General features: G+C 35.8%; 1 protein-coding gene across 4 annotated transcripts in view; it reads right to left on the bottom strand.

The window, feature by feature from the left end:
- LOC149542981 (serine/threonine-protein kinase STY46-like) overlaps nt 1-26,541 on the bottom strand; it is a 279,858-nt gene that overhangs the window by 11,573 nt on the left and 241,744 nt on the right. For 2 of the 4 annotated variants that reach the window (XM_089797902.1, XM_089797904.1), the window contains one exon: nt 1,285-1,380. The exons of the other annotated variants lie outside the window; for them this stretch is intronic. In XM_089797902.1, the coding sequence (XP_089654028.1) occupies nt 1,285-1,380 (96 nt within the window). The remainder of the gene's footprint in view (nt 1-1,284; nt 1,381-26,541) is intronic. 4 annotated transcript variants of the gene reach the window in all.

Below are 26,541 nucleotides of genomic sequence, written 5' to 3'. Positions count from 1 at the left end.
AATTATCATCTATAATTTGTTCTACGAACTCAATGGAAAAAATCATAAATAAGCAATAATGTATAGGAAAATACCACAAAGAGATAAAAATGCTACAAACCACATACATGATTGCTCCTATGTATATGGCTGATAATGCATTAAAGTCAAGCACTATGACAAAATAACAGTGCTCGGGGAATGTGGGGACAAGGTTTGAGGGATGGCAGCAATTTGCCTAAATTTGGGGACAGTGGAGGGATTGCTGTTAAGATTAAAAAAATTAAACAAACTAAAAGCAGTTATAATTCAAAATATATAATGTATTGCATTCACAATGACAATCCCCGTCCTCCCCTTGAATTTTTAAGAGTTTTGAAGTCTTCTTTTCATTGATAAAGTTACCTTTTCTATTCTTATGCGCCAAATGAAGCAGGTTGTCTGGATATACGAGGGGACATCCCCTCAAAGTGCCAAGATCTCCAGGACATTTAAACCCTTGGGGATGTCACCCAAGCCCCAGGGATGGATGACTATGTATCTCCGAAAAACAATTAGACCTGCAAATGGTGATCACTAACTACGCAACAATGAAAACTAAAATGTTGGAAAAAAAGGTACCACAAGAATTCATGCAGCTCAAACCCTTGAGGAACAAATTCTTGGTTACAGACATAATTCAAACAGGTATTGACTCTGAAAATAACTTAAATCTTAATCCATAGGCATTCACTCCTTGTATCATCCTTGACAATTTAATCGAGGCCAAACACTGAGATTGAAAATTTGGTCGAATAAAAAGAATAAGCTTTAGACCAGGTATCAGATCTTTATCCTTCTTAACAACATTATATATAATATAACTGATGCAGAAAATAAAAACATGTATGCTTGTTTTCTCGTATGATACAATAAAAACTTCATAAGAAGAAGGAACCAACAATATATGGTTAAGGTTCTACAAGTGCACGATGGAGATTTATCTTGAAATGATCCTCCAGAAATAGCATTAATTTAATCAATGATTACAAACAAGTTATTCTGATCAATTAAGATTAATCAAATAAATTTACCAATGAAAAGAGAAAAATCAGCACATCACAGATTCTTCTATTGACACAATGAAAGTGAGCAATCAAAGAAGTATATGCAATCTCTTAGAACATCGATGATCAAGGAACATAAAGACACACTATAAAATATTCTGTTGGGTGTTTTAGGCCGAAACATCTTCAAGGGTTTTACTGGTGACAGTAATGGGGTAGGAAGGAACAACAAAGGAAAAATTAAATTAGGGACATTCACCTCAGGAGCCATCCACCTATATGTTCCGGTTTCAGCAGTCATAACTCCACTCTGAGACTGCACCCGAGCAACTCCAAAATCAGCTATTTTAACAACCTGGTGCATAAAGCCAAGAAGAAAATTTACGTTAAATACTTAGTCAACTTCATCACCAGAAATTTGTAGTGCAGCAATTTATAGAAAGTTAGAAACTATACTTCTCTTTCATTTACTCTTTACATAAACCTAACATTCCCAAATGGATGATGTTACAAGATTCAAGAAGAGTTGGCAGATTAACGGATTTCCGGATGATTGATTGATTAACAGAGGAACAAATGTGTTCCTTATAAAGAATTACAAGGACGTTGTTTCTAAAAGAAACAATGTAGACTGAAGACGGAATTAGAAACAAAACTAGAGACAGGATAGGAAACATTCCTATCTGGACTGAAGAAAAAAGAGACGGGATAGGAAACATTCCTATCTAGACTGAAAGATGGACTACATACAAGTAGTTGACCGTTATAGAAAGTATAAGATATTATCTTAATACCCTCCCTTAATGGTCAACGTACAGATGTCGGAACATTCTGTGATAACTGAGACCCTCCCTGGATCTACAGAATGCTGAAACCAAGAAGCTTTGCCGGAAGAGTGCTATGACTCAAAATAAGTTGCATTTACAAAACTTCGTTTTTGTGGAAAAAACGGTAAAACCCAGAATCTCACGCAACCTTGCATATTACAAACAACTTGAAATGATTTTTGAAGAGAAAATCAACAAACCCAGAAAAAACAGAAACAGATTCAGAAGGCTCTGCTCTTGTCGGAAGTCTCATGAAGACCTTTTAGATGTGTCCAGATTTCGGCAGCTGTCTTGCCGGATGGAATCTGAGAAAGCTGGTCATCAGCTACGGATAGTTTGAGAAGCATTACTGCCTCTCGATTATTCAGATCCCATGTATCTTGATCAGGACCCGGAGAAGTCGAACGCTACGTAACACCCAGAACAAGTTGATCGATGTTTCGATATTCGAAGATTGCAATGATGCGCTACTTCCAAGTTCCATAATTGCAACCATTGAATTTGGAATTATGTTCGAGTAGAATATTTGTCAGAGATGCCATGGCATTTTTTCAATGAAAAACTGTGAAAATCTGTGAAGGCACTTTCTTCGAGGCAAAAATACGAAAGACCCAGAAGAATCAAAGAATGACCCGAAAGAGAGCTCGAAAAACCCAAAAGGAATCTGCTGTCGTTTTTTGGATTCGCTGGCTCAAAAATCGAGGCACCCAGAAAAAACGGACGACAACCCAATTAAGCTCTCGAAAAACCCACCAAGAATCATGTGATCGAAAAAAATTTCCAACCCCAAAAATTAGGGTTTCAGGCAAAACTCTAGCCGGTGGCTTGGAAGGTCAAAGACAATAGAAAAAATGTTGATTTTTGTGAAGAAAAAAAGATAGCTTTGTTTCCTAGATCGCGACTTCAGGCTAAGACGACGCTGGACACAGATTGTGACCTCCAAACAGTGGCGGATGTGGCAGGAGCAGGCATTTTAAAAAACGCAAAGCTGTGAGTTCGAGTTTGCAGTCAAAAAAAAAAAAACTCACGGGTTGCAGAGTTAAATGTCAACCAATCGCGAATGCAGGCCACGGATTTCCTAAAACTAATGCAAAAAATTGCAATTTGTCGCCAAAGAAAATCCGCAATTTCTTAAAGAAACAAAAAAAAAAAAAAAAAAAGCCGGCAATGATTTTCAGATGTTTTGTAGCAGACAGGTCTCTTTGAAAAAAAATGGGAGTTGCAGATGAAATTCTTCCCGCGATTTGCAGACTTTGCAAGGAAAAAACTCCAAAAAAGAAACTTCCGTGATTTTAAAAAAAGAAACCTAGCTACATGGATGAATTTCTCAAAAATCAAAAAACCTAGACGGGCTGTTTGAGAAAAACCTTAGGAATTATTTCAAAAAAATTTAACAAATAATTTTGAATGAAATTATAATTTTTTCAAAAAAATTCAGGTATTGGCTCTGATACCATGTTACAAGATTCAAGAAGAGTTGGCAAATTAACGGATTTCTGGATGATTGATTGATTAACAGAGGAACAAATGTGTTCCTTATAAAGAATTACAAGGACGAAACAACGTAGACTGAAGACGGAATTAGAAACAAAACTAGAGACAGGATAGGAAACATTCCTATCTGGACTGAAGAAAAAAGAGACGGGATAGGAAACATTCCTATCTAGACTGAAAGACGGACTACATACAAGTAGTTGACCGTTATAGAAAGTATAAGATATTATCTTAATAGATGATCTACCATAGGATGAGCTAAAGTTCTGGGAAATGTAAATCACATGCATTCAATCACAAAGCCTTGTGGTAATCAGTTCCCACAAAAATGAGGGAATTTCAAATATTTTGATACAGAACATGCCACAACCATGCAACACAATCTTAAGTACTGCCTACAAAAATGCGTCAAGCCAACACAATCAGCTTTATTTAAACAAAACCTGAGGTTCTATACTCATGGATGAAAACGCGCAGTGAAATGTGGAATATATACAGCACTAAACAAACTGCACAACGACATACACATATTGTCATTAATTTGCTGGTTCGGATTCCATTATGGATGCAAGTTCGAGTTTCAGATTTGAAATTTGTCCTATATATATATATATATATATATATATATATATATATATATATATATATATATTTGTTGGGGGGGGGGGGGGAGGGGATTTGGATTCGTGTGGGTTCGTTCGTAAAAGAATAAATGTTTTTTTAAAAATGTGGATACATATGCAGCTGCAAATAAGTTCATAGACCACTATGCTAATATTAAAGCAATATAGCAAAATACACAACAACATATATTAAAAGCGTTTTAGTCCAAATGACATAACAAATACACAAATGACATATAAAACAACATTTTTTACCATTTTAGTAGTCACTTTTTATTACGATAATAGACAGCTTTTATTCTTAGTTAATGGTTATCTATTTGTAATCTATTTGTAAATATTAGAATGATTTTAATATTTACTTAGCATGTAGATAACTGCCAGTTTTCTATTACCTGGAATAGAATGTTTTTATTCTTTATGATCATTTTCTAAGGAAACGTCATTTCGTTCTTTTGTATTGCTGACCTCTTGATCTTTGTTAATATCAAGAAAGTATTTTACCAATTACTTCATAATATGGTATCAAAGCCAATTACTTCAAAACAAATTTGAAAAAAAATTAATATTTGCTCAAATATTTCAAAATCATTTATGACGCTTTCTCTACAACCCATTCAGGTTTCTGTTTTGAGAAATCCAAATGCAAAAAATCACATTTTTATGTGAAAAATCTGACTGAAAAATTGTGTATTTTTAAGAAATCCGACTTAAATCATGTTTTTTTTTAAAAGATCCACCCTGTGCAACGATTTGGTGTTCAAGTGCAGACTTCTCCTGTCTTTTGCTCGTAACCACGACCTGGTTTTTGGAAGCCATCGTCATTTTTTGCTGGTTGCATGCCTGATAAATGCCATCTTTTGGTGATGAATCTTCATCCCCTGTGACATCACTGCAAGAAACCCCTCTTTCTGAAAAAAAATCAGTTGCCTGCTACCTAAAATTGTCCTTTTTTCTATAACTATTTCCCTCCATGGTTGTCGACTAGGGTTTTGTTTGATGACCCTGATTTTTTGGCTCAAGTTTTTTTCAAGAATATAAATTATTGATGGATTTTTCCAGACCTCACCTGGGTTGTCAGATTATTTCAGGTGCCTTTTTTTTAAGACAGCAGATCCTGAAACCAACAACATATTTTTTCTAGGGTTTTCAAGCTCTCCTCTGCATAGCTGTTAAATTTTTCTAGGTATTTAATTTCTTTGCCTCAAAGTACATGCCTTTACAAATTTTCACATTTTTTCCTAAGGTCAGAATTATAGCACATAGAATCAGCAGATTACTAGCAATCTTTGAATATCGAAATACTAATCAAATTGTTCTGTGTTACAAAGCGTCCGACTGCAACTGGTACTGATCAGAATACAAGTGATATAAATAATCAGATGGCGATGATGCTTCTCAGATTATTTGTAGCTGATGATCAGCTCCCTCATATTCCATCCGACAAAACAACTACCAAGATATGGGAGCATTTGAAGAAACTTCACGAGACATTAGATAAAAGTAGAGCCTTCTTTCTCAAGAACACTATATTTTCTATTATCATGGCTGAGTGGAAATCGCTCCAAGAACACTTGAATAGGATTTAGGAGATCTGTGATCAGTTGCTTGCCATTTGACACAAGATGGAGGAAGAGGACCTTGTGGTCATAACCCTCAAAATTTTGCCCAAGTCCTACAAGCATTTTATCGAGAATCTCAACATCATTTCTACTGGTGTTGATTTGAAGTTCACAAATCTCTACATATTTCTGCTTCAGCAAGATTAGTCGAAACAACAGTTCGGTAGCAGTTCCAGCTCTACCTCCACAGAGCAAGCTTTTGTTGTTAAATCCTTTCAAAAGGATAAAGGTAAGTCTCAGCAATCTTCTCAACAAGAGTCCTTTGCTCTAGCTTCAAAAGGCTCCAAGAAAAAGAACATTCAATGCAGCTATTGTCACAAGCATGGTCACATGAAGGTTGAATGTTGGAAATGCTTAGTTGCACAATCTAAGCAATTAGGTTCACAACCCAAAGCTAATAGTGTAGCGCACCCTGAGCAAACAGAATTTGCATTTTACACCTTCATGGCTAATAGACTTGCAAATCATGTGAAGTTGTTTGTCTTGTACATTGTTCAGATGCATCTTGTCATTTCACCAACCGCAAAGACCAGTTCACTGACTACCAGCCTTATTCAGATTATGCTATTTTGGTGACAGAGAAGTGTACATTGTTGGCAGCACATGCAACATTTAGATTCAGTCTGCTCAGAGGAATCTCATTTTCCTCGATGTGTACTACGTTCTCGAGATGGAACTTAATCTACTCTCAGTTAGTCAGTTGCTGCAACATACTCCTCAATTAGCTGTCACCTTTTGTTCACATCAGTGTACCATTACTAATAGGGCGACTATATCTATTGTTGCAGTGGGTCTTGAGGATCATGGTCTTTTCAAACTTACTGATTCTGATAATTCTTGGGATTTAGCTATGTCTGCTCGGTGGTCTTCTACCAACATACTTTGGCATCAGTGCTATGGGCACTTAAATGTGCATTATCTCTGTCAACTTGCTCGAGAAGAGCTTGTCCTCGGTTTGCCAAAGATTTAGACTCAACAACTTGGAGTTTGTGATGTATGCCAAGCTAGAAAGCAACATTACACACCTTTCACCAATGGCAATTCATGATGAGCTTCTTAGGTACTTCATCTTGTTCATGTCGATATTTGCGGCCCTATGGTCACTCCTCTTGTTCTTGGGTCTAGGTATTTTCTCTTATCGGTTGATGATTTGAGTAGAAACATGTGGGTATATTTTCTTTAAAAAAAATCAGAAGCATTTACTGTATTTGAGAAGTTTAAACCTTTATTAGAAAAAGAGTCTGCGAAATGTATTATTACTCTTAAGGTCAGATAATGGGGGGGGGACTTTTGTTCTAATGAATTCTCTAGCTTCTTGGATAGTCATGGCATGGAATGCTAGTTAACCACACACCACAACAGAAAAATTTAGTTGAACATTGGAACTGAACAATCACTGAGATGACTAGATCCATGCTCAAACATAGACATGTTATGAAAAAGTTTTGGGCAAAAGCAGTTAACATTGTAGTTTATCTTTTGAAACGGTCACCCACAATAGCAGTTAAAGGTAAGACTCTAGAAGAGGCCTAGTCAGGTCGCAAGCTCAGAATTAGTCCCCTGAACATTTTTGGCTCTCTTGCTTTTCTTTGGATCCCTGATGCATCATACACCAAGTTGGATGGAAAGAATCAAAAACTCATGCTTGGTGGATACAATAGTCTTCACAAAGCCTACAGGTTGATTGACACTAAGACATCTTGTCTCTAGTATAGTCATGATGTAGTCTTTGATGAGCAGCAAGGACCATTCATGCTTGTTTCTCATGTTCTTGATCCAGTAGACCAGCCTACTAAGGCTCATGATTTGGGAGTTAGGTTTCCATTAGGTCCACCTAATGGGAGGGCTCCAATAGATCTTGAACTTCCAGTTATACCAATGATCCCTGTATAGAGACCTCCAGCTTCTCCTGTAGGATCATCCAGATTAGTAGATGCTTCACCTAAGTTTGATCCAGATTTTTCTGATGAGGAACTTGATCATAAAGCATCTCTTGATACTAATGTTGGTCATTCTCCTCTCCGGCTTAAGTGGTGAGGTAGGACACTTCTTAATCTTTCGAGATGATGAGCTCATTGATGGTAGAATTGCTTGGAAAAAGAGAAAACCTACAGAGTCAATTAATTTTGCTCTTATGGCCATCATTCACAGTGTGTTTGAACCTCAAACATATTTCGAGGCTAATGAATTTTAGAATGGGAACAAGCCATGACATTTGAACACCAGAGCCTATTAAAGAATAATACCTGGATCTTTTCAAATCTTCCACCAGGCAAGAAAGCCATTGGCTGCAAATGGGTTTAGAAAATCAAATACAAATCTTATGGTACTTTGGATAAGTCAAAAACTTGTTTGGTTGCAAAGTGTTTTTCTTAGCGTCAAGGCATTCATTATGAGGAGGCCTTTGCTCCTACAACGGATCAAGCTACAGACATTCTCATCGAACCTCTTGGTCCTAATAAGTTTGTCAAATTCAGAGTACAACTTGGTGTTGTGGATAGATTAACCATTAACAAAGGGTATTACAATAATAGATAGCTTATATTATTAGTTAATGGTTATCTATTTGTAAATATTAGAATGTTTGTAATATTTAGTTAGATTGTAGATAACTGTTAGTTTTCTATTACTTAGAATAGAATGTTTCTATTCTTTGCAATCGTTCCTAAGGAAATATCATTTCATTCTTTTGTATATATTGACCTCTTGGTCGTCGTTAATATCAAGTAAGTATTTTACTAATTACTTCATAATACTTTTAGGGTTGGAGGGTCATAAAATCGAGCACTACATGCATCATAAAATGTCTTGTTCATTTCTAACAAGACCAAAGCATAGTCACTAGGAGTTCTACATGATGCTGAAGTAAAAGATAAGGCAGCTAAGTTTGTAGGAGGATTTGAGGTTATCAAGCTTATATCAGAGGATAATTAGGCTTTAGCTTATATTATTGACCTCAGTGCTACATGAACAACGCAGGTACGAGATTCAACAAAAGATACATAACTTTTTTGAAAATGGGAACGTCAAGTAATGATTCCTACAAGAAGCCCAACTAGTTCCAACTCCAATAATGCATCAAAATTTTCAAAAGCATCCTATAGACACTTTGTCAAACATTATGACGGAATCTCAGTCAGAAGTATTATTTAATTCACTAATTTCTACTTTCAAACTTTCAATGCCCAACACAAGAATAATAGACATTCATTTAATCAAACACTTGGCAGACTATCCAGTGTATCTCAGCTACTTAGTTTTTAGCTTCAGATTTAGTACCTACAGAATGTATCTTGTAAGGCATTCAACAATCAATTAGATAGGAAAAAATATTCAGCAGTTTATGAAACTCTTCACCACCAAAAGGCGGAAAAATACAACAGTACATTTTATTATGCTCAATACATATATAGAAGCAATAGTGGTAAATGAAACAATGAATTCAGTAGCAATGTGTGCACCTGGTAGTTCTATTCCTTGATGTAGCTATGAAATTTGATTTACAAGGAAGAATTATTCCGGAAACTCCTTGTAGCATGGTTTCAATGTCAACCTTACCGAGGGAATACCAATCAATGAAATCTCCCCTTTAAACCTGTTTTGTCCATACATGACAGGCTGCCATAATTTGTCAATACTTGAGAGACACCATTAGGACTAAGCTCGAAATCATTCCATATCATTTCCAATTCACAACATGCACACCAATTCCCAGCTGCACATGTATTTAGCTTAGTCCTCGAAATCATTCAATATCATTTCCGATTCACACCACGCACACCAATTCCCAGCTGCACATGTATTTAGCAAGTGTGGTTTTCTTCTGAACCTGATGAAATCTATGTCTACTGCAACCACTTTCCTGTGATTTCTTCAATCAAAGAAGTTAAGGCACCAGACTGTATGTATAATAAAGTAATTAAGGTATTTAATATTGATGTTAGGAAACACAAGAACCAAGAGCCGTGATGGTTGGTTCTAGTAACTGATAGGAGCGTTATATGTAGGGGTCATTGGGAATTGGAAAGATATGGTAATATTGGGAATATTGGTATATTGGTAAAGTAATCCCCTTGGTACAATCAATAAAGTGATATTTTGCCATCTTTGTGTAATTTGCATGTTCTGGTTATTGGTACAGTATTATGATTGCGTTGGCATACAGTTGTTGTGTATACCTTCCATGCTTGGCATAGGAACCTCTTTATGTTTGGCATATAACTACTTCCATACCTGACATGGTACTCTGCCATATTTGGCAGATATCATTTTTGGCATTGTTGTCTAATAAAAACCCAAGGTCTAAGAAGACGGGCGGAAGATGGAAGCATAACAGGCCAACCTTTTGACCAGCAAATGTGATAATTGGTAGCGACAGTGAGGAAGAGAAAGTAACAAGAGAGGATCAATTGACTAAAGATCTCGTTTAGGTGTGGGATGTGGCGCAGACTAGTATCTGAAGGAGCTCCAAAATTATGCAACTAAAATTTCCATGTAAATCTTGGGAATGAATAATAATGTGAAGGAAGTTGAAGTCATCATTCACTTTTCAGGAAAATCAATCATGGATGAATTCATCGGCATGCGGTAATATATTCTTATGATAGGTAGCAGCATATATAAAGGCAATGTTTTTTGATTTGAGAGGATGGGATACCCTGGGAAGGCATCAGATTGTGGTTGAACAGATCAACTAGTCTACCTGTCAGATTCTCATATATCAGATTCAGGGTTTCAAGTTTGTAGACAAGGGTGTAATGTGCTTTATCTGCTATTTTTGAAAGGCTTTAATTATCCAAATTATGATTTATGATGCTGCTTACAGTTAAGTGTATAAAAAACCACATTATGGAGGAATTCCTCATTTCAGCTCTGAGATTCAGGGATTACTGAAGAGTGTAAGTTTGCCTTCTTGAAAGGGGCATCATCCACTTCTGAATGATATCGATTTACAGTCAAGCCTACTCATTATCCAGTCATAATAAATTCACAAGGAACACAGAGGCATGTCATGGATTCATATATTATCAATTCTTTGAATCACACAATCACTGCTGGTGCGGAAAAGTTTCTTACTTTTAGAGATATGGATGGATCTGATAATTTTAACAGATAATGTACGCAGAACTAAAACAGCAGGAAACCATTCATCAATGACAAGAAATGAAGGCAAAAGATACCTGTCAGCCCATAAACATAATTTGTGTGAACCATATCAGAATTGCCATCTGCAAGAACATCAATCTCTACATGGGAAAGAATGAAGAGGAGTTCCAGGATTATTTGAAGGGCATTGCCTCTGCCATCTGGGATTTACTCATGAACATTTCTACTACGCCCAGTTATGACTGGTTGGCCTTTACTGCTATCAAGTTTTGACATCAGTAAGCAGGAGTGTTATCATGTATTGTTTAGTGGTATTGATGTTTTGCAATAGATTTGTGAAAGCATTGTGGTGACCAACGTTTTGATTGAGAATGAGGACAAGGAGTCGTTTGAGAATGAATCCCGCTGAGAACTAGAAGGAGGAGAACTATGCTATATACTAGGTGGTTTTTCTGTCAACTAAACGGGCTGCAAGCACAAGATATCTGGAGTTCTGATATTTTCTTTTGTTGCGCTGTAGGAATATGCATTGGAAGTCATCTCACGTGGATATACAGAGCAAGGCGCCTGATAGCAGACAAGGATCACGGACTGCGGAAAAAAGGATATTGCACATGCTCGTTTATCTGCGAAAGGGCCGCACGACCAGTTTTTTTTTTTGTCAATGCCAAGGTCAAAGCTATGGAGTTGATTGATGAATATGAGCCAACTCATCGTGGTCCTTATGATGGCGATATAGGAGGTATATCATACAACGGGGACATGGATATCGCCCTCGGTCTTCGCACAATGATATTTCCTACTGGAACTCGTTATGATACCATGTATTCATACAAAGATGTCAGCCAGCGCTGGGAATCATTTTTTTTTCGCTCGCATAATAGTTAAGACCATTATTTTGGATATGCAAGCGCTTAAAGGAATAATTAAACTCGCTGGGAGTTATCATTTTAAACTTTAAATGTTGTTTAGTTTCTTGTAAAGGGTCGTAGCATTTGGAGAATAACCGCTGCCCTTTTAAATGTTTATATATATGCGTGATGTGCCAAACAGATGGACATGAAGACTGTTCTTATTGAAATCTATTATTTTTTAATACTTCTAAGATTTTTTCCTTCTAGGGGAGAAGTTTTGAGATTTGAACTAAGCAGGAGGAATTGAAATTTTTTTTATCATAACTTCTCAAAGTTGCATAGGATCAAGCTGGTGTTGAATAGATCACTAATGGTCGGAGTGTCTTTAGTACCAATTTTTCCGGCAAAGTAATCCGTAAGATTTTCATTCCGTTTTAGAGTTAAAATATATATATATATCTTGTCCTTTGTGATTTTGTTGTTTGTTTGTTTATAATTCATTGTTTTCGATAAGTACATTAAATTGTTCATTGCTATTTAGATTTGATAAATACAAGTAGTGCAAGGTACTATCTTTTCCATTTCTTGTATCTATTGTGTCCACACAAGGGTTAAAGCATGATAGACTAATTTGAATATGCGGAAGTGTAACAATTTGTGGCATCGTAATAATTGAATTATCAACAAATATAATATCATCAATATCATAAAGTTGTACGTAAGGAATATGTGTTTGACTATATTACCCAACTAGAATTTGGCACTGATCATAAATCTGCTCATTTAAATTTTAATTCAAATGCTGGCATTTCTCTACCTTTTTCTTTAAAGGATTTGATTTTGCTTAATAACTCGTTTTAACCTTTTCTTTCAGCAACCCACAAATTTTAATAAAGTAACCAAAGATTGAAGATAAATAATTATTAACTGCAATCCAGAAAGTTTCCTAGATTCTTTCCAGTTGAGGAGTTTGTTTTATTGTTATAATCCGCTATAAATCATCTTGGATCCGAGTTTTGTCATCCAAGATTTAGGTAAACAGGCCTTGGTCCAGTGGAACCAAAAGCGCACGAGATTTAGATCACATCGATCAATCCCGTCAAGTTGGCTTTAACCAGTCGGATATCCCAACATCGAGCAAGCAAGGCTCGTAGGATTCCAATCTACGGTTTTGGGAACCAACAGATTGGCGACTCTATTGGGGAAGTCGCAAGTAAGGTTTACTTACTCCAAGACCAGTTTAGAGTTTCATTTAAGCACAAACTTTGTGGTGAGTTCTCTGATTTTGTTTCTTTCACTACAAGCGTAAACATATTAGTAAGCTTTCTTTTAGTTTTTCCATTTGCTGTCTATAGATTCTAATATTTAAGTTTCTTATCAACATTTCAATAAAATTCCTAAGGTTCTTCGTGAGATTTATGTGTTCAAAAGTCTTAAATTTTGCGTAATCTAAAACTGTCTACATTTCACATAAATACTTAAAAAATAACTAAAACAAAAGTTCTTTTCTTATTTTCAGCAATTTGTTCTCAAGTTATTCGTATTAACTCTACTAGATAAAGAACCCAGATCTTTATTTCTTTCTATTTAAGAGAAAGTGGCGACTCTATCTTGTTTGGATATTATATTTTGAGCATCAATTGTGTACTTTTGAAGTGTATGTGGGGTAGAAGATCAGTAAATCCCCAACCTAAAAGACTTGCACAACTAACTTTTGAGGAAAAGCCAAGAAATAAGAAAGGTAAAAATGTTTTACACAGGACATAGAAACTTCCAAGAAAGGACCAGCAAACAACCCGAAATATGTGAATCAAGTCATAACAATCCCAAAAAAGATGAGAAAAATTGCAACCCATTCTTTCACATTCCTAGGATTGATGAAGAGCCGGAATGCGAGATAACTTGTATTGAGGATGATGAAGAACAAGAACAAATAATGCAATGGGATATGATAATAAAGAAGATGGCTGAAACTACAAATGGTAATAGTGCGATATTAGCAAAAATATTAAAAATGCAGCCAGATGATATCCTTGCAAAAATAGGAATATCGAAAGATCTTATTACTTCCCCGCCTAGAAAAGATTGTGATGAAGAAAAGTCTGATGAATGGAGGGGAGAAAGGTCTAATCAAAATACACCACCAAAATACAACCCGCCTTATAGAAAGAACTTGGAGGCACAGTTTGCTACTAGTCATGACAATCCATTATATAAGAACAGAAGTAATAGAAATCAAAATAATAGTTTTAATAGACAACAATCAACAGGCATGGAACAATGGGCAACACAATAGAGGAATTCAGCAAAATGAAGGAAATATTAGACAACCTTATGGGCTGAATCAAAATAATAATAATCAAAACACCCAAGGACATGTGATGCAAAATCAGGGTAATAGAAATCAAGTAATAAGGCAACCAATGGCAATTGAAAGATTTAGACAACTTGATTTCAACGGAATTCGAGGATATCCAAATCCTATATCTAATGACTTAAGAAATGCTATTCCAAAATTTCAGGAAGTGGAACAGAATCAATTGAAAGACATGTAATTAATTTAAAGAATGTGATTGAAGATTTTGAGGAAGATCATGAAGATGTATTCATGAAACTTTTTGTTCAATCATTAACCGAAGGTGTGGCAGAATGGTATAGAAGTTTGCTGGATGGATCCATTTCTGGATGGTGTGATTTCGCCGATCAATTTATTGAGCAATTTGGTGACCACAATGATACATCCTTTACATCACATAAATTAACAAGCATTAAAAAGAACTCAAATGAATCAGTATCAGAATTCAACAAAAGATTTAACAAAGTTCTCAATAGGATTCCGAGGGAAACCAGGCCCGTGGATTCATTTTTGATTGATTTTTACTTGAGTGCTTTTGATAGTAAAACTCACTATGAAATAAGATCTCAAAGACCTTCTTCGCTGCCCCAAGCTTTCAAAATTGCCATGACAATTGAAAATGACAAAAAAGCAACCAAAAGGATCAACAAGAGGGATGATCCAAAATTATACAATCCTAAAAACCCTAAGAAGGATAACTAAAAGAAATAATGGATATGTTAAAGGAAATAAAGGTCAAAACAAATAGAAATGAGAGGCCACCCTTCCACAGAAATGACAGAGTAAGACTCCAGGACATGCCCTACAACACAAATTGGAAAGACAAGAAACCTGAAAGACCAAGTTATGCTAAGGACACCCCCGACCCTTTAAAGAATGTCAACATCGTTGACGACGGCCCATGGTGTGATGCTCTCAGGTTACCCCATGATCCTAAACATTGTATTGTTGCACAAGCTGTATTTGAGGAAGAAAATCAGGAAAATGAAGATAAACCTATTTTCAACACTATATCATCAGAACCATAATAGGGAAGAGATGAAAATGACTCTACAGATGAGGACCAAAATGCAGATTGTTATTACAGGGGCTCTAACCAGCAGGAGTGTGCTTAATAGGTGTTTTCAGATGAGGAGGATACACCTACTTTTCGCAAATTAACAATAGAAGAAAGAAGAGCTTATACTATTGCAGCAGTAGAACATGCTAAACACACTTACCAAAGAAAAAATAAGGATAGTAATGCTGATCAGGGTGGTCCTGCTGGTATATTTGCAAAAAATCAGTACTAGGTAGAAGCGCCTAAAAGACCTGGTAATCAAATTCAAGCCAAGCAAAAAGAAGGTAATCAATCCTATAGGATGACCAAGCAACCAATCATGCAAACTAATGGTAAGCAAATATCTGATTGTCATAGTTTTATGAGTCATGCTTTATCTCAATTAAAAATCCTTGTGCCTCTAATAGAAATGATGAAATTTTCTGATTACAGGGACGAGACTTTGAAGATATTATCTAGTGTGCAAGATATTAATAATAAGGATGATGTTAAAAATAGCGAAGAGTCACCTATTGTATATTTAAGAACAACATTGAATAAAAAGTCAAATCAAGTAGACCCGTTCTATTTAACACTGTTGATAAATAATAAATTGGTAAAGAATTGTATGATTGATTCTGGCACAACAGTCAATATCATGTCTGCTGATGTAATGAAAGAAATAGGTCTTAAAGTTGATACTCCTTTTCGTAAATGCTATGCCATGGATAATAGATCTGTACCTGTAGTTGGAATTATTAGAAATGTTGAATTTTGTTTTCCATCATTTCCACATATATCATATAGAACTGACACAACAGTAGTTGAGATATTAGCAAGTTATGGCATGTTGTTCTCTAGACAGTGGTCGAATTTGGTTGGTGGTCATGTGCAGTTGAATTTGTCTTATGCTACCATACCAGTAGGAGGGAAGGAAATCAGAATTGAGAGGGAACCCCAATCATACTATTTAGTTGAGGACTATATTCTGGATCTTGAAGTCAACTTTTGTCATTCTGACATGGACAACTTCCAAGTAAGCATAACTAAACCTACCTCTAAAATTGTTAATCCAATTTTAATTTATATAAAAGAATATTGTAATGGCATTTGGCAAATGTTTTTTTGATGGTGCTTGTAGAAAGGAAGGAAATGGGGCTGGTGTTATATTTATTTTGCCATCAGGTAAAAATTTTAAAATTTTTTTCTTATTAAATTTTGAATGTACTAATAACATTGTTGAATATGAGGCATTAATTGTTGGTCTTGATATCGCAAAGGCATATGGGATTAAAATGCTCGTTGTCTTAGGGGATTCGGATCTAATTGTTTCACAAATTAGGCATAAATTTTCAACTAGGAACCCAAGGTTAAAATAGTATCGAAATTATGTGTGGGATTTGCTAGAATTCTTTGATGCCTTTTCAATCAAATGGGTTGATAGATCAATTAATTACCTAGCTGATATGATGGCTAACCTTGCTGTTAGACAAATAGATATCCCATTTGATGAGGTTATTCAAGTTGAAATGAAAAATAGACCTTCGATACCAAACAATGTACGAAACTGGCAAGTTTTTGAAGATGATAAAGATATTATTAGATTTTTGACTTGCCAGGAGGATTATGAAAACCAATTCATAGATTGGAATGGGTGCGTAGAAGAAAAGGATGGGGTAAGGAAACATTATCTGGAAAGGAAATAGTACAATTGAAAGCAAATAAGATACCTAAAGGTTTAGTAGCCTTAGAGCAAATCTTTGATCAAAGGGAGAGTACAAAAAACAACAAATCCACTAAGATCCAAAATGATATCTAGGAAATAAATTTAGAAAGCGAAAGTTCTCCTAAAAAGGTTTATATAGGAAAGAAATTATCATCTAAAATAAGAGCTGACTTAATTGCTTTGTTAAGAAAATATAGACATGTCTTTGCCTGGAGTTATGATGAGCTTAAAGCATATAAGGAAGATCTATTTCAACATGAAAAACCTCTAAAACCTGATGCCAAACCTTTTAGACAAAGACAACGTCCAATAAATCCAACTTTAGCTCCAAAAATGGAAGATGAACTCATTAAACTGAGAGATGCTGGAACTATTAAACCTATCAGGCACTCTACGTGGGTTTCGAATTTAGTCCCAATAAGAAAGAAGAATGGTGATATTTGCTTATGTATAGATTTCAGAAATTTGAATATATCTTCTCTTAAGGATAATTATGCATTACCTAATATGGAAATTTTATTACAAAAGGCAACTAGTACTGAATTATTATCTATGATGGACGAATTCTCGTGTTACAATTAAGTTAAAGTTAAAGAGTCCGAACAGTATAAAACCACTTTCACGACACCTTGGGGTACTTACGTCTATGCTAGAATGCCTTTTGGGCTAATGAATGTGAAAGCCACCTTTCAGAGGGTAATGAATGTCGCTTTCAATGGATTAATTGATTTAATCATGGTTGTTTACCAAGATGACCTTACCGCTTATTCTAAGAAAGCAAAAGACCATTGTAAGCATTTAGAGAAAATTTTCATAAGAGCACTTGAATTTGGAATTTCTCTAAACCCTAAAAAGTGTTAGTTTGGGGTCACTGAAGAAAAACTCTTGGGCCATATTGTCTCTAAGGAAGGGGTGAGGATTGATCTAGATAGGGTAGCAGCTATCGATAACATCCAAATACCTAAGACAACCAAAGGAATCCAATCGTTCTTTGGGAAAATCAACTTCGTGAGGAGATTTGTTTCTAATTTTGCTGAGATCGTTAAGCCTATTGCTAAAATGCTTAAAAAGGGAGCAAAGATTGCTTGGGATAATGAGGTTGTAGGAGCATTTGCTAAGATAAAGCAAGCTATAAAAGAAGCTCCGGTTCTAAAATCTCCTAATTTTAAGAAACCTTTCCAACTATTTTCATTTGCTTCTTACCATACTATAGCCACAATTATGTTACAAAAGAGCGATGAATGGCATGAACAACCAATTGCATTCTTTAGCAAGAGTTTACAAGCGGCTGAACTAAATTATGACATAAATGAAAAACAGGCCTATGCTCTTGTTAAGGCGGTTAAATCCTTTCGACCTTATTTAGTCGGAGCTGAGGTTATTGCTTATGTACCAAATTTTGCCATTAAGGACATATTTAGACAATCTGAAACTACTAGGAGACGATGACGTTGGATAAATCAAATCCAAGAATTCAATATAGATATTCGAATCACAAAACTGGTTAGAGGGCAGGGACTAGCTAAGTTTATGGCAGAGTCAAATTTGGAGGCCGTGCAAGTTAACCAAATTGATGATGAACATACTAAAGTTAGTATTGGGAGATGCCCTTGGTACACAGATATAGTGTATTATTTGCAGCATACTAAATGTAGAGATGATTTGAATGAAAATCAGAAAAGAACTATTAAGTTATAGGCTGCAAAATATGTTTTAATTCAAGGTGATTTATATTGGAAAAATCAAGATGGGATTCTATTATTTTGTTTAGATGTTGCCCAATCGGTAGTTATTCTCAAAGAAATGCATGAAGGGGTTTGCAGTGGTCATTTCTCAGCTAGGACTACAACACAAGATATTACGAGCAAGTTACTACTGGCCTCAACTTTTTAAGGATTGCCATGCCTATGTTCAAAAGTGCGAAGCTTGCCAAAAATTTTTCAGTAAGTTGAAGTATGATGGCGCTCTCCCTTTAAGGACATTACAAGCAGAGGAACCTTTCCAAACGTGGGGAATTCATTTTATAGGAGAGATTAGTGATAAGTCAAGTGGTGGACATAGTTGGATTTTAGTGGCCACCGATTACTTTACCAAATGGGTAGAGGCTGGGCTATACCCACTTGGCAATCAACGAGTAAGGTGGTAATTAAGTTTCTTACTGAAAACATCTTGACCAGATTCGGAGTTCCTCAAAAGATCATAGCAAACAACGGTATGTGTTTTAGACCTAATGAATTTGCTGAGTTTTGCAGGAAATATGGCATTGCAGTTTCATATTCATCTCTGTATCATCCCCAAGGCAATGGACAGGTGGAATCTAGCAACAAAAATATTTTGAAGATTATTACAAGAATGCTGGATAACGACAAGCGTGCTCGGGATTCAAAGCTAAATCTAGCATTATGGGCGGACAGAATCACGGTAAAAAAGTCAACAGGTTTCTCTCCTTTCAACTTAGTCTACGGCAAAGAGGCCAAGCTTCCCTTGAATAACTTATAACCTGTTTACAAATTTGTTACTAAGGAACAATTAGAAGATATCAATTCTATGAAAAATAGGTTAAATGCATTGATTGAGCTAGATGAGGTAAGAAGGTTAGCGCAGGAACAAAATATAAGTAAGTAGCAACAAGTCAAGTTCCTTCATGACAAAAAATCTTCCAAACGAACTTTTAAGGCAGGGGATTGGGTTTTGAAATGGAACGCTAAGGATGAGGACAAAGGAAAGCATGGTAAGTTCGAGGATTTATGGCTCGGACCGTTTATAATTTCTAATAAAGCTGGAGAACAATCTTATTTTTTGCAGGATATAGAGGGTCGTATACAAGATTTTCCAGTCCATGGACAGTACCCCAAGCCATTATTTCAATAAGCATGAAAGGGAAGTTATTCTACTTTTCTTTATTTTCTTTACTTTCATTCATTTCTTTTATTTTATTGTTTAGAGTTTCGTTTACATTATTTCACAAACTGATTGCTCCTAATCTTTTGGCAGGTCTGCTTCTCCAGAGACAATTGAGATCTCGCTATACCCATAGGGGGTATACGTCCCCAGCAAGAGCCACTGATGGAGCTCCAAAATTATGCAACTAAAATTTCTGTGAAAATCTTGGGAATGAGTAATAATGTGGAGGAAGTTGAAGTCATCATTCACTTTTCAAGAAAATCAATCATGGATGAATTCATCGGCATGCAGTAATATATTCTTATGATAGGTAGCAGCATATATAAAGGCAATGTTTTTTGATTTGAGGATGGGATACCCTAGGAAGGCATCAAATTGTGGTTGAATAGATCAACTAGTCTACCTATCAGATTCTCATATATCAGATTCAGGGTTTCAAGTTTGTAGACAAGGGTGTAATGTGCTATATCTGCTATTTTTGAAAGGCTTTAGTTATCCAGATTATGATTTATGATGCTACTTACAGTTAAGTGTATAAAAAACCATATTATGGAGGAATTCCTCAATTTTGCTCTGAGATTCAAGGATTACTGAAGAGTGTTAAGCTTGCCTTATTAAAAGGGGCATCATCCACTTCTGAATGATATCAATTTTACAGTCAAGCCTATTGATTATCCAGTCATAATAAATTCACAAGGAACACAGAGGCATGTCATGGATTCATATATTATCAATTCTTTGAATCACACAATCACTGCTGGTGCGGAAAAGTTTCTTACTTTTAGAGATATGGATGGATCTAATAATTTTAACAGATAATGTACGCAGAACTGAAACAGCACGATACCATTCATCAATGAGAGCAAATGAAGGCAAAAGATACCTGTCAGCCCATAAACATAATTCGTGTGAACCATATCAGAATTACCATCTACGAGAACATCAATCTCTACATGGGAAAGAATAAAGAGGAGTTCCAGTATTATTTGAAGGGCATCGCCTCCGCCATCTGGGGTTTACTCATGAACATTTCTACTACACCCAGTTATGACCAGTTGGCCTTTACTGCTATCAAGTTTTGACATCGGTAAGCAGGAGCGTTATCATGTATTGTTTAGTGGTATCAATGTTTTGCAACAGATTTGCAAAAGCATTGTTGTGCCCAACCTTTTGATTGGGAATGAGGACAAGGAGTCGTTTGAGAATGAGTCTCGCTGAGAACTAGAAGGAGGAGAACTATGCTATATACTTGGTGATTTCTCTGTCAACTAAACAGGCTGCAAGCACGAGATATCTGGAGTTCTGATATTTTCTTTTGTTGTGCTGCAGGAATATGCATTGGAAGTCATCACGCGTGGATATACAAAGCAAGGCGCCTGATAGCGGACAAGGATCACGGACTGCGGAAGAAAGGATATTGCACATGCTTGTCTATCTGCGAAAGGGGCGCACGACCAGTTTTTTATTTTGCCGATGCCAAGGTCAAAGTTATGGAGTTGATTAATGACTATGAGCCAACTCGGCGTGGTCCTTATGGTGGCAGTATAGGAGGTATATCATACAACGGGGACATGGATATCACCCTCAGTCTTCGCAAAATGATATTTCCTACTGGAACTTGTTATGATACCATGTATTCATACAAAGATGTCAGCCAGCGCCGGGAATCATTTTTTTTTTGCTCGCATAATAGTTAAGACCATTATTTTGGATATGCAAGCACTTAAAGGAATAATTAACCTTGCTAGGAGTTATCATTTTAAACTTTAAACGTTGTTTAGTTTCTTGTAAAGGGTCGCAGCATTTGGAGAATAACAGCGGCCCTTTTAAATGTTTATATATATGCGTGATGTGCCAAACAGATGGACATGAAGATAACTCATATTGAAATCTATTATTTTTTAATACTTCTAAGATTTTTTTTCCTTCTAAGGGAGAAGTTTTGAGATTTGAACTAAGCAGGAAGAATTGAAATTTTTTTGAGCATAACTTCTCAAAGTTGCATAAGATCAAGCTATTGTTGAATAGACCATTGATGGTCGGAGTGTCTTTAATACCAATTTTTTCAGCAAAGTAATCCATAAGATTTTCATTCTGTTTTAGAGTTAAAATATATATATCTTGTCCTTTGTGATTTTGTTGTTTGTTTGTTTATAATTCATTGTTTTCGATAAGTACATTAAATTGTTCATTTCTATTTAGATTTGATAAATACAAGTAGTGCAAGGTACTGTCTTTTCCATTACTTGTATCTATTGTGTCCACGCAAGGGTTAAAGCATGATAGACTAATCTGAATACGCGGAAGTGTAACAATTTGTGGCATCGTAATAATTGAATTATCAACAAATATAATATCATAAAGTTGTATGTAAGGAATGTGTTTGACTCTATTACCCAACTAGAATTTGGCACTAATCATAAATCTGCTCATTTAAATTTTAATTCAAATGTTAGCATTTCTCTAGCTTTTTCTTTAAAGGATTTGATTTCGCTTAATAACTCATTTTAACCTTTCTTTTAGCAACTCACAAATTTTAATAAAGTAACCAAAGATTGAAGATAAATAATTATTAACTAGAATCCAGAAAGTTTCCTTGATTCTTGCCAGTCGAGGAGTTTTTTTTATTGTTATAATCTGCTATAAATCATATTGGATCCGAGTTTTGTCATCCAGGATTTAGGTAAACAGGCCCTGGTCGAGCGGAACCAAAAGTGCAGGGAATTTAGATCACATCGATCAATCCCATCAAGTTGGCCTTAACTAGTTGGATATCCCAACATCGTACAGGCAAGGCTTGTAGGATTCCAATCTGCAATTTTTTGGATATTTGTGGAGTTGGAGTCTACCGATCCGGAAGAGAGTTGTCTGGCCGGTTAGATGATTTGTTCGAGAGAGAAGATGGCATAGCAAGGTCGAGGTGGAAGAAGTTGGTTTTGTTGATCAATTTGTGGAGTCTAATACAGAACTTGCAGAGAAGCTTGAGGCTGTTCCTAACCTTGTTGATGCTGGGATGGACGTTGGTTTTCATGATCAATCGGTTGGTTTTGACATGGAGATTGTAGAGCAATTGGTCGATGATGATCTGGTTGCTGTTGGTGATGAGTTGTATGTTGCAGAGCATCTTTTTGTGAGCAATGAGATTGATGGTGATGTGAGTTTGGCATGTGTTCATGGAGATCTACATATTACTACTGATGTGGAGTTTGTTGTTGTTGGTGTGGATTCACTAGTTGCTATTGTGGATGAGGATTTAATGTTGAAGCATTATATTCAGTTTGTTCTTGGGAGTGAACATGCTGATTGGATGGTTGAGATTTTGGTGTTTGATAGAATGATGTAGATGTGGATGATGTGCAAATTTGTTTTCTTGTCCTTGTTGGAGTGGAAGCCTTTGTTGAAGACGAAGATGGTTGGTGATCTTTCTTTGAGCATCAAAGTTTGGGATGCACTTTTCTATTAACCTAGGGAGTTTGATGTAGGAGCATCTTGGGTTTTCTTAGTGACTACTTTGGAGTTCATGTGAGGAGGCTCATTAGTTGCTTTGGAGGGTGCTTTGACTAGTACTCGATTGAAGAAGGACTGTTGCTCGGCATGCTCTGGGAGCTTGGCATGGTCTTGGAGCTTGACATGGTCCATTGTCCTTGACATGTATTGAGATTTCGGCAATGCTTGGGAGTTTACTGTCACTTGGCAGTCTGCTAGTTCCAACTAGAGTTCTTGGTGCATTTAATGCATGTAGCATCTAATCGAGACATGGATCAATCTGGGAGTTTGTATGCACCTATGTGTGGTCTTGGTTATATCTCCTATGTGTATTTAATCTTGGTTGTAAACTTGGGGCTTGTCCTAAGTATTTTCATGTGGTTAACATGAGAGTTCAAGTTTTTGTATTTAATGTTTGTTGTGAGCAAACTTGTGGCTTAAATATGCATGTAATGCAAGGGGTTTATTTAATTTGTAATTGCTAGGCCGACTTGTGGCTTAGTTGGGTATAATTAGGGGGTCTTGTGGAGTCTTTTAGGAATTCATTTATGGAGTGATTCATTCATTCAGAGGAGTGAATGTGGAGAGTAGCTGAAGAGTGAGTTTTTTTTCTGAGTCTGTAGACAGAGCGCCGAATGTGAGGCAGTTTACAGCAAGATTGTGATTATTCATCCAGCTTGGAGAAGAGGATGTGGAGGAGGAGCTAACTTTGAAGAGCTAGTAGTTGCGGCTTGGAAAACAAGGAGATTGCTTGGTGGGCTTGCGAGCACAAGTTGAGATCTTCCTTGGAGGTTTGTACCAGAGGGTGGATCTAGAGTAGCTAGGGTTTGGATTGGATCTTGAGTGATCTTGAAAAACTATTACTCGCTTTGTATTTGGCTGTAACCGAGAAGGCCTTACAGCCTGCCACATTGCATGTAATCAGTTATATCTATGAATAGATTTTTGTGACTTGACTTCAAATCTTGTATTGTTGTGTTTTTGTTATGTAGTTGTTAGATGCAGGCTAGGACATCTCCTTTGGGGATTCTCCTGCCTTGCACTATATTAGAGGAGGAACCAAGAATTGGCACGGTAGAGAATTGTGAGGATACCGATAGTTGGGAAAGCGAATCAAGAGAGACAAAGCACTCTTGGGACTCCAATAGAGAGACGAAGAAGTAAGTCTAGAGGGAGAGGTAGCTGATTTATTTGAAAAATACAGTACGTAGAATAAAAGGATGAGCCATTTCTGACAAGATAACAATAGGAAAACAGAGTCAGAGACCCCAGGAATGTGGGAATATCTGCACCACCACAATATACTAGAAGGCAATGGAGAAGTCTTGCACCCCAATAACACTGAAGGCATACCTAGAGGGCAAGGAGAAGGGAACTCCCAAGGAGTAAACCCTCATAAAACAAGAAAGATAACGAACACACATAACAAAAAACTCTCAATATTTACAGGAGAAGGATAAGAAGACCCTATGCGACATTGCAAAACATGCGCAACCATCAAGGAGGCCATGGGGTAAGAACAAGAGGACTATTGGCTAAACGCCTTTCCAACCACTCTACAAGGCATAGCAATTGACTGGTATACAGATCTTCCAATGGCGCACAAGGCGAGATGGACCAACTTGAGGAAGTCCTTTGAGGTAGACATCAGTTTGCTAAGAGATTACGATGAAGTAGTGGCAGAAATATACAACACATGTCAAGGGAAGAATGTAAGTATTCAAGTCTACCACTGTAGGTTGAAGGGACTCATATGGAAGTTGGAAAACAAAGCAGCAAAGGAGCTAAAAAAAGATGGTTTATAGTTATACAAGGACTAAATCCCTCTGTATAGAGAAAAATGAAGGTGGTACCTCCATGCCCATATAAGGATGCATGTGCTCGAACCATGGACATTGAGTGTGAAAACAAAACGACAAGTATCATATCCTCATTTTAAGATAGAATTTTAATAATAATTAGAGAATACAATATTATTAAATAAATAATTATAATAAAGTTGTATTAAAACTAATGCTAAAATATAAAAATAGGAAAAAATTACTATTTAATCTATATTATCAATCAAATAATATTTAGTATGATATTTTAAATAATTAGAAAATAATAAAATTACAATGAATAAATAAAGAAATAAAATTAGATACATGAGACAATATTTTAGAAGTATATTAATTTTTTAAATAGAATTTAATAATAAAAGTAAGTAAATAAATAAATAATATAACATAGAAAAATGTAAATTAACTAAATCTAATGAAAAGTCAAGAGATATTTAATAAATAGACATTGTTACATCCCAAATTTTGCCCTAAATTTTAAAACTGATTATAGCCGTTGTTATAAGATGTGAAAATGAGTTAGTTAATTATAGTCGTTTATTCCTTCATGATCATGTGAAATAAAGTTAGTTAATTATAGCCGTTGTTTATTCCTTCATGATCATGTGAAATTAAGTTAGTTAATTATAGTCGTTGTATTGATTTAATTATCATATGAAAGCTATGTTACCTCAAGTTTCCGGGATGAGGGGACGTGGGAACGGGGAAACAGGTTTCCGGGACAGATTTTTTTTTCTCGGAGCAGGGGATGGTAGTGGTAACAGCTATATAAAAAGTAGGGATTTAAAATATACAGGGAAAGTTTAAATATTCATATAAAAACATGGATAATGCATGCTTATATAAATTATAGAACCTTAACATATAATGTTTGTGTTAAATAATTTAACTTTAGAGTTCACATGAGAGTGGAAATCAAACAAATTATCAAAACTAAAACATTAATTTTATGGGACAGCCAAGGGAAACGTTTCCGGAAGATTTCGAGTTTCCATGAAAGGGGGACGTGGGGACGGGGTCAATTTTTGTTGGAAACGCATCCCCGAGTAACATAGTATGAAAGTGAGTTAGTTAATTATAGCCTTTGTACATATATGATGAGCATGTAAATTAGTTATTCTGACATTGATGAAATCTCTAGTGGTCACTTGATGATTTTGAATTTGCAATTTATAAATCTTGAATTGATGTCTTGGCGAGAGTGTTGTTTTGAATGATTACAGGATGAAGACTAAAGAGAGAAGAGAAGCATTGTGAAATAGGGTCATCGAAAGGGGATGGTCAAATGGTTCAGTCATCAGAATCGGCAATTTGACCTAAAACCATTTTGACAAGGTTACTAGGACTTGGCAACAGATTTCATGGTGGAACCGCATGAGCTATAAGTGGAACATTATAATAAATAATATAAAATAAACATAAATTCTTACCTTTAAGGAATTATCAAATATTAAGATTATTTAATTATTATTTTACATTCTTAAATATGATCATATGTAAATAATAATAAGATGACACCATTACATTATAAATTAATAATCCAATGATGCCACCCTATTATTACATACACATAAGCATAGTTGAGAAAATAAAACAATAGTAAAATAATTTAATTTTTACCTTTCATCTTCTTTCTTT

Source organism: Cupressus sempervirens, chromosome 8 (assembly GCF_028749045.1).
Source record: "Cupressus sempervirens isolate cs-2001-9-10 chromosome 8, ASM2874904v1, whole genome shotgun sequence".
NCBI classification, from domain to species: domain Eukaryota; kingdom Viridiplantae; phylum Streptophyta; class Pinopsida; order Cupressales; family Cupressaceae; genus Cupressus; species Cupressus sempervirens.
The sequence above is the reverse complement of the archived record's forward strand: the minus strand, read 5'-3'. Positions and strand labels throughout refer to the sequence as shown.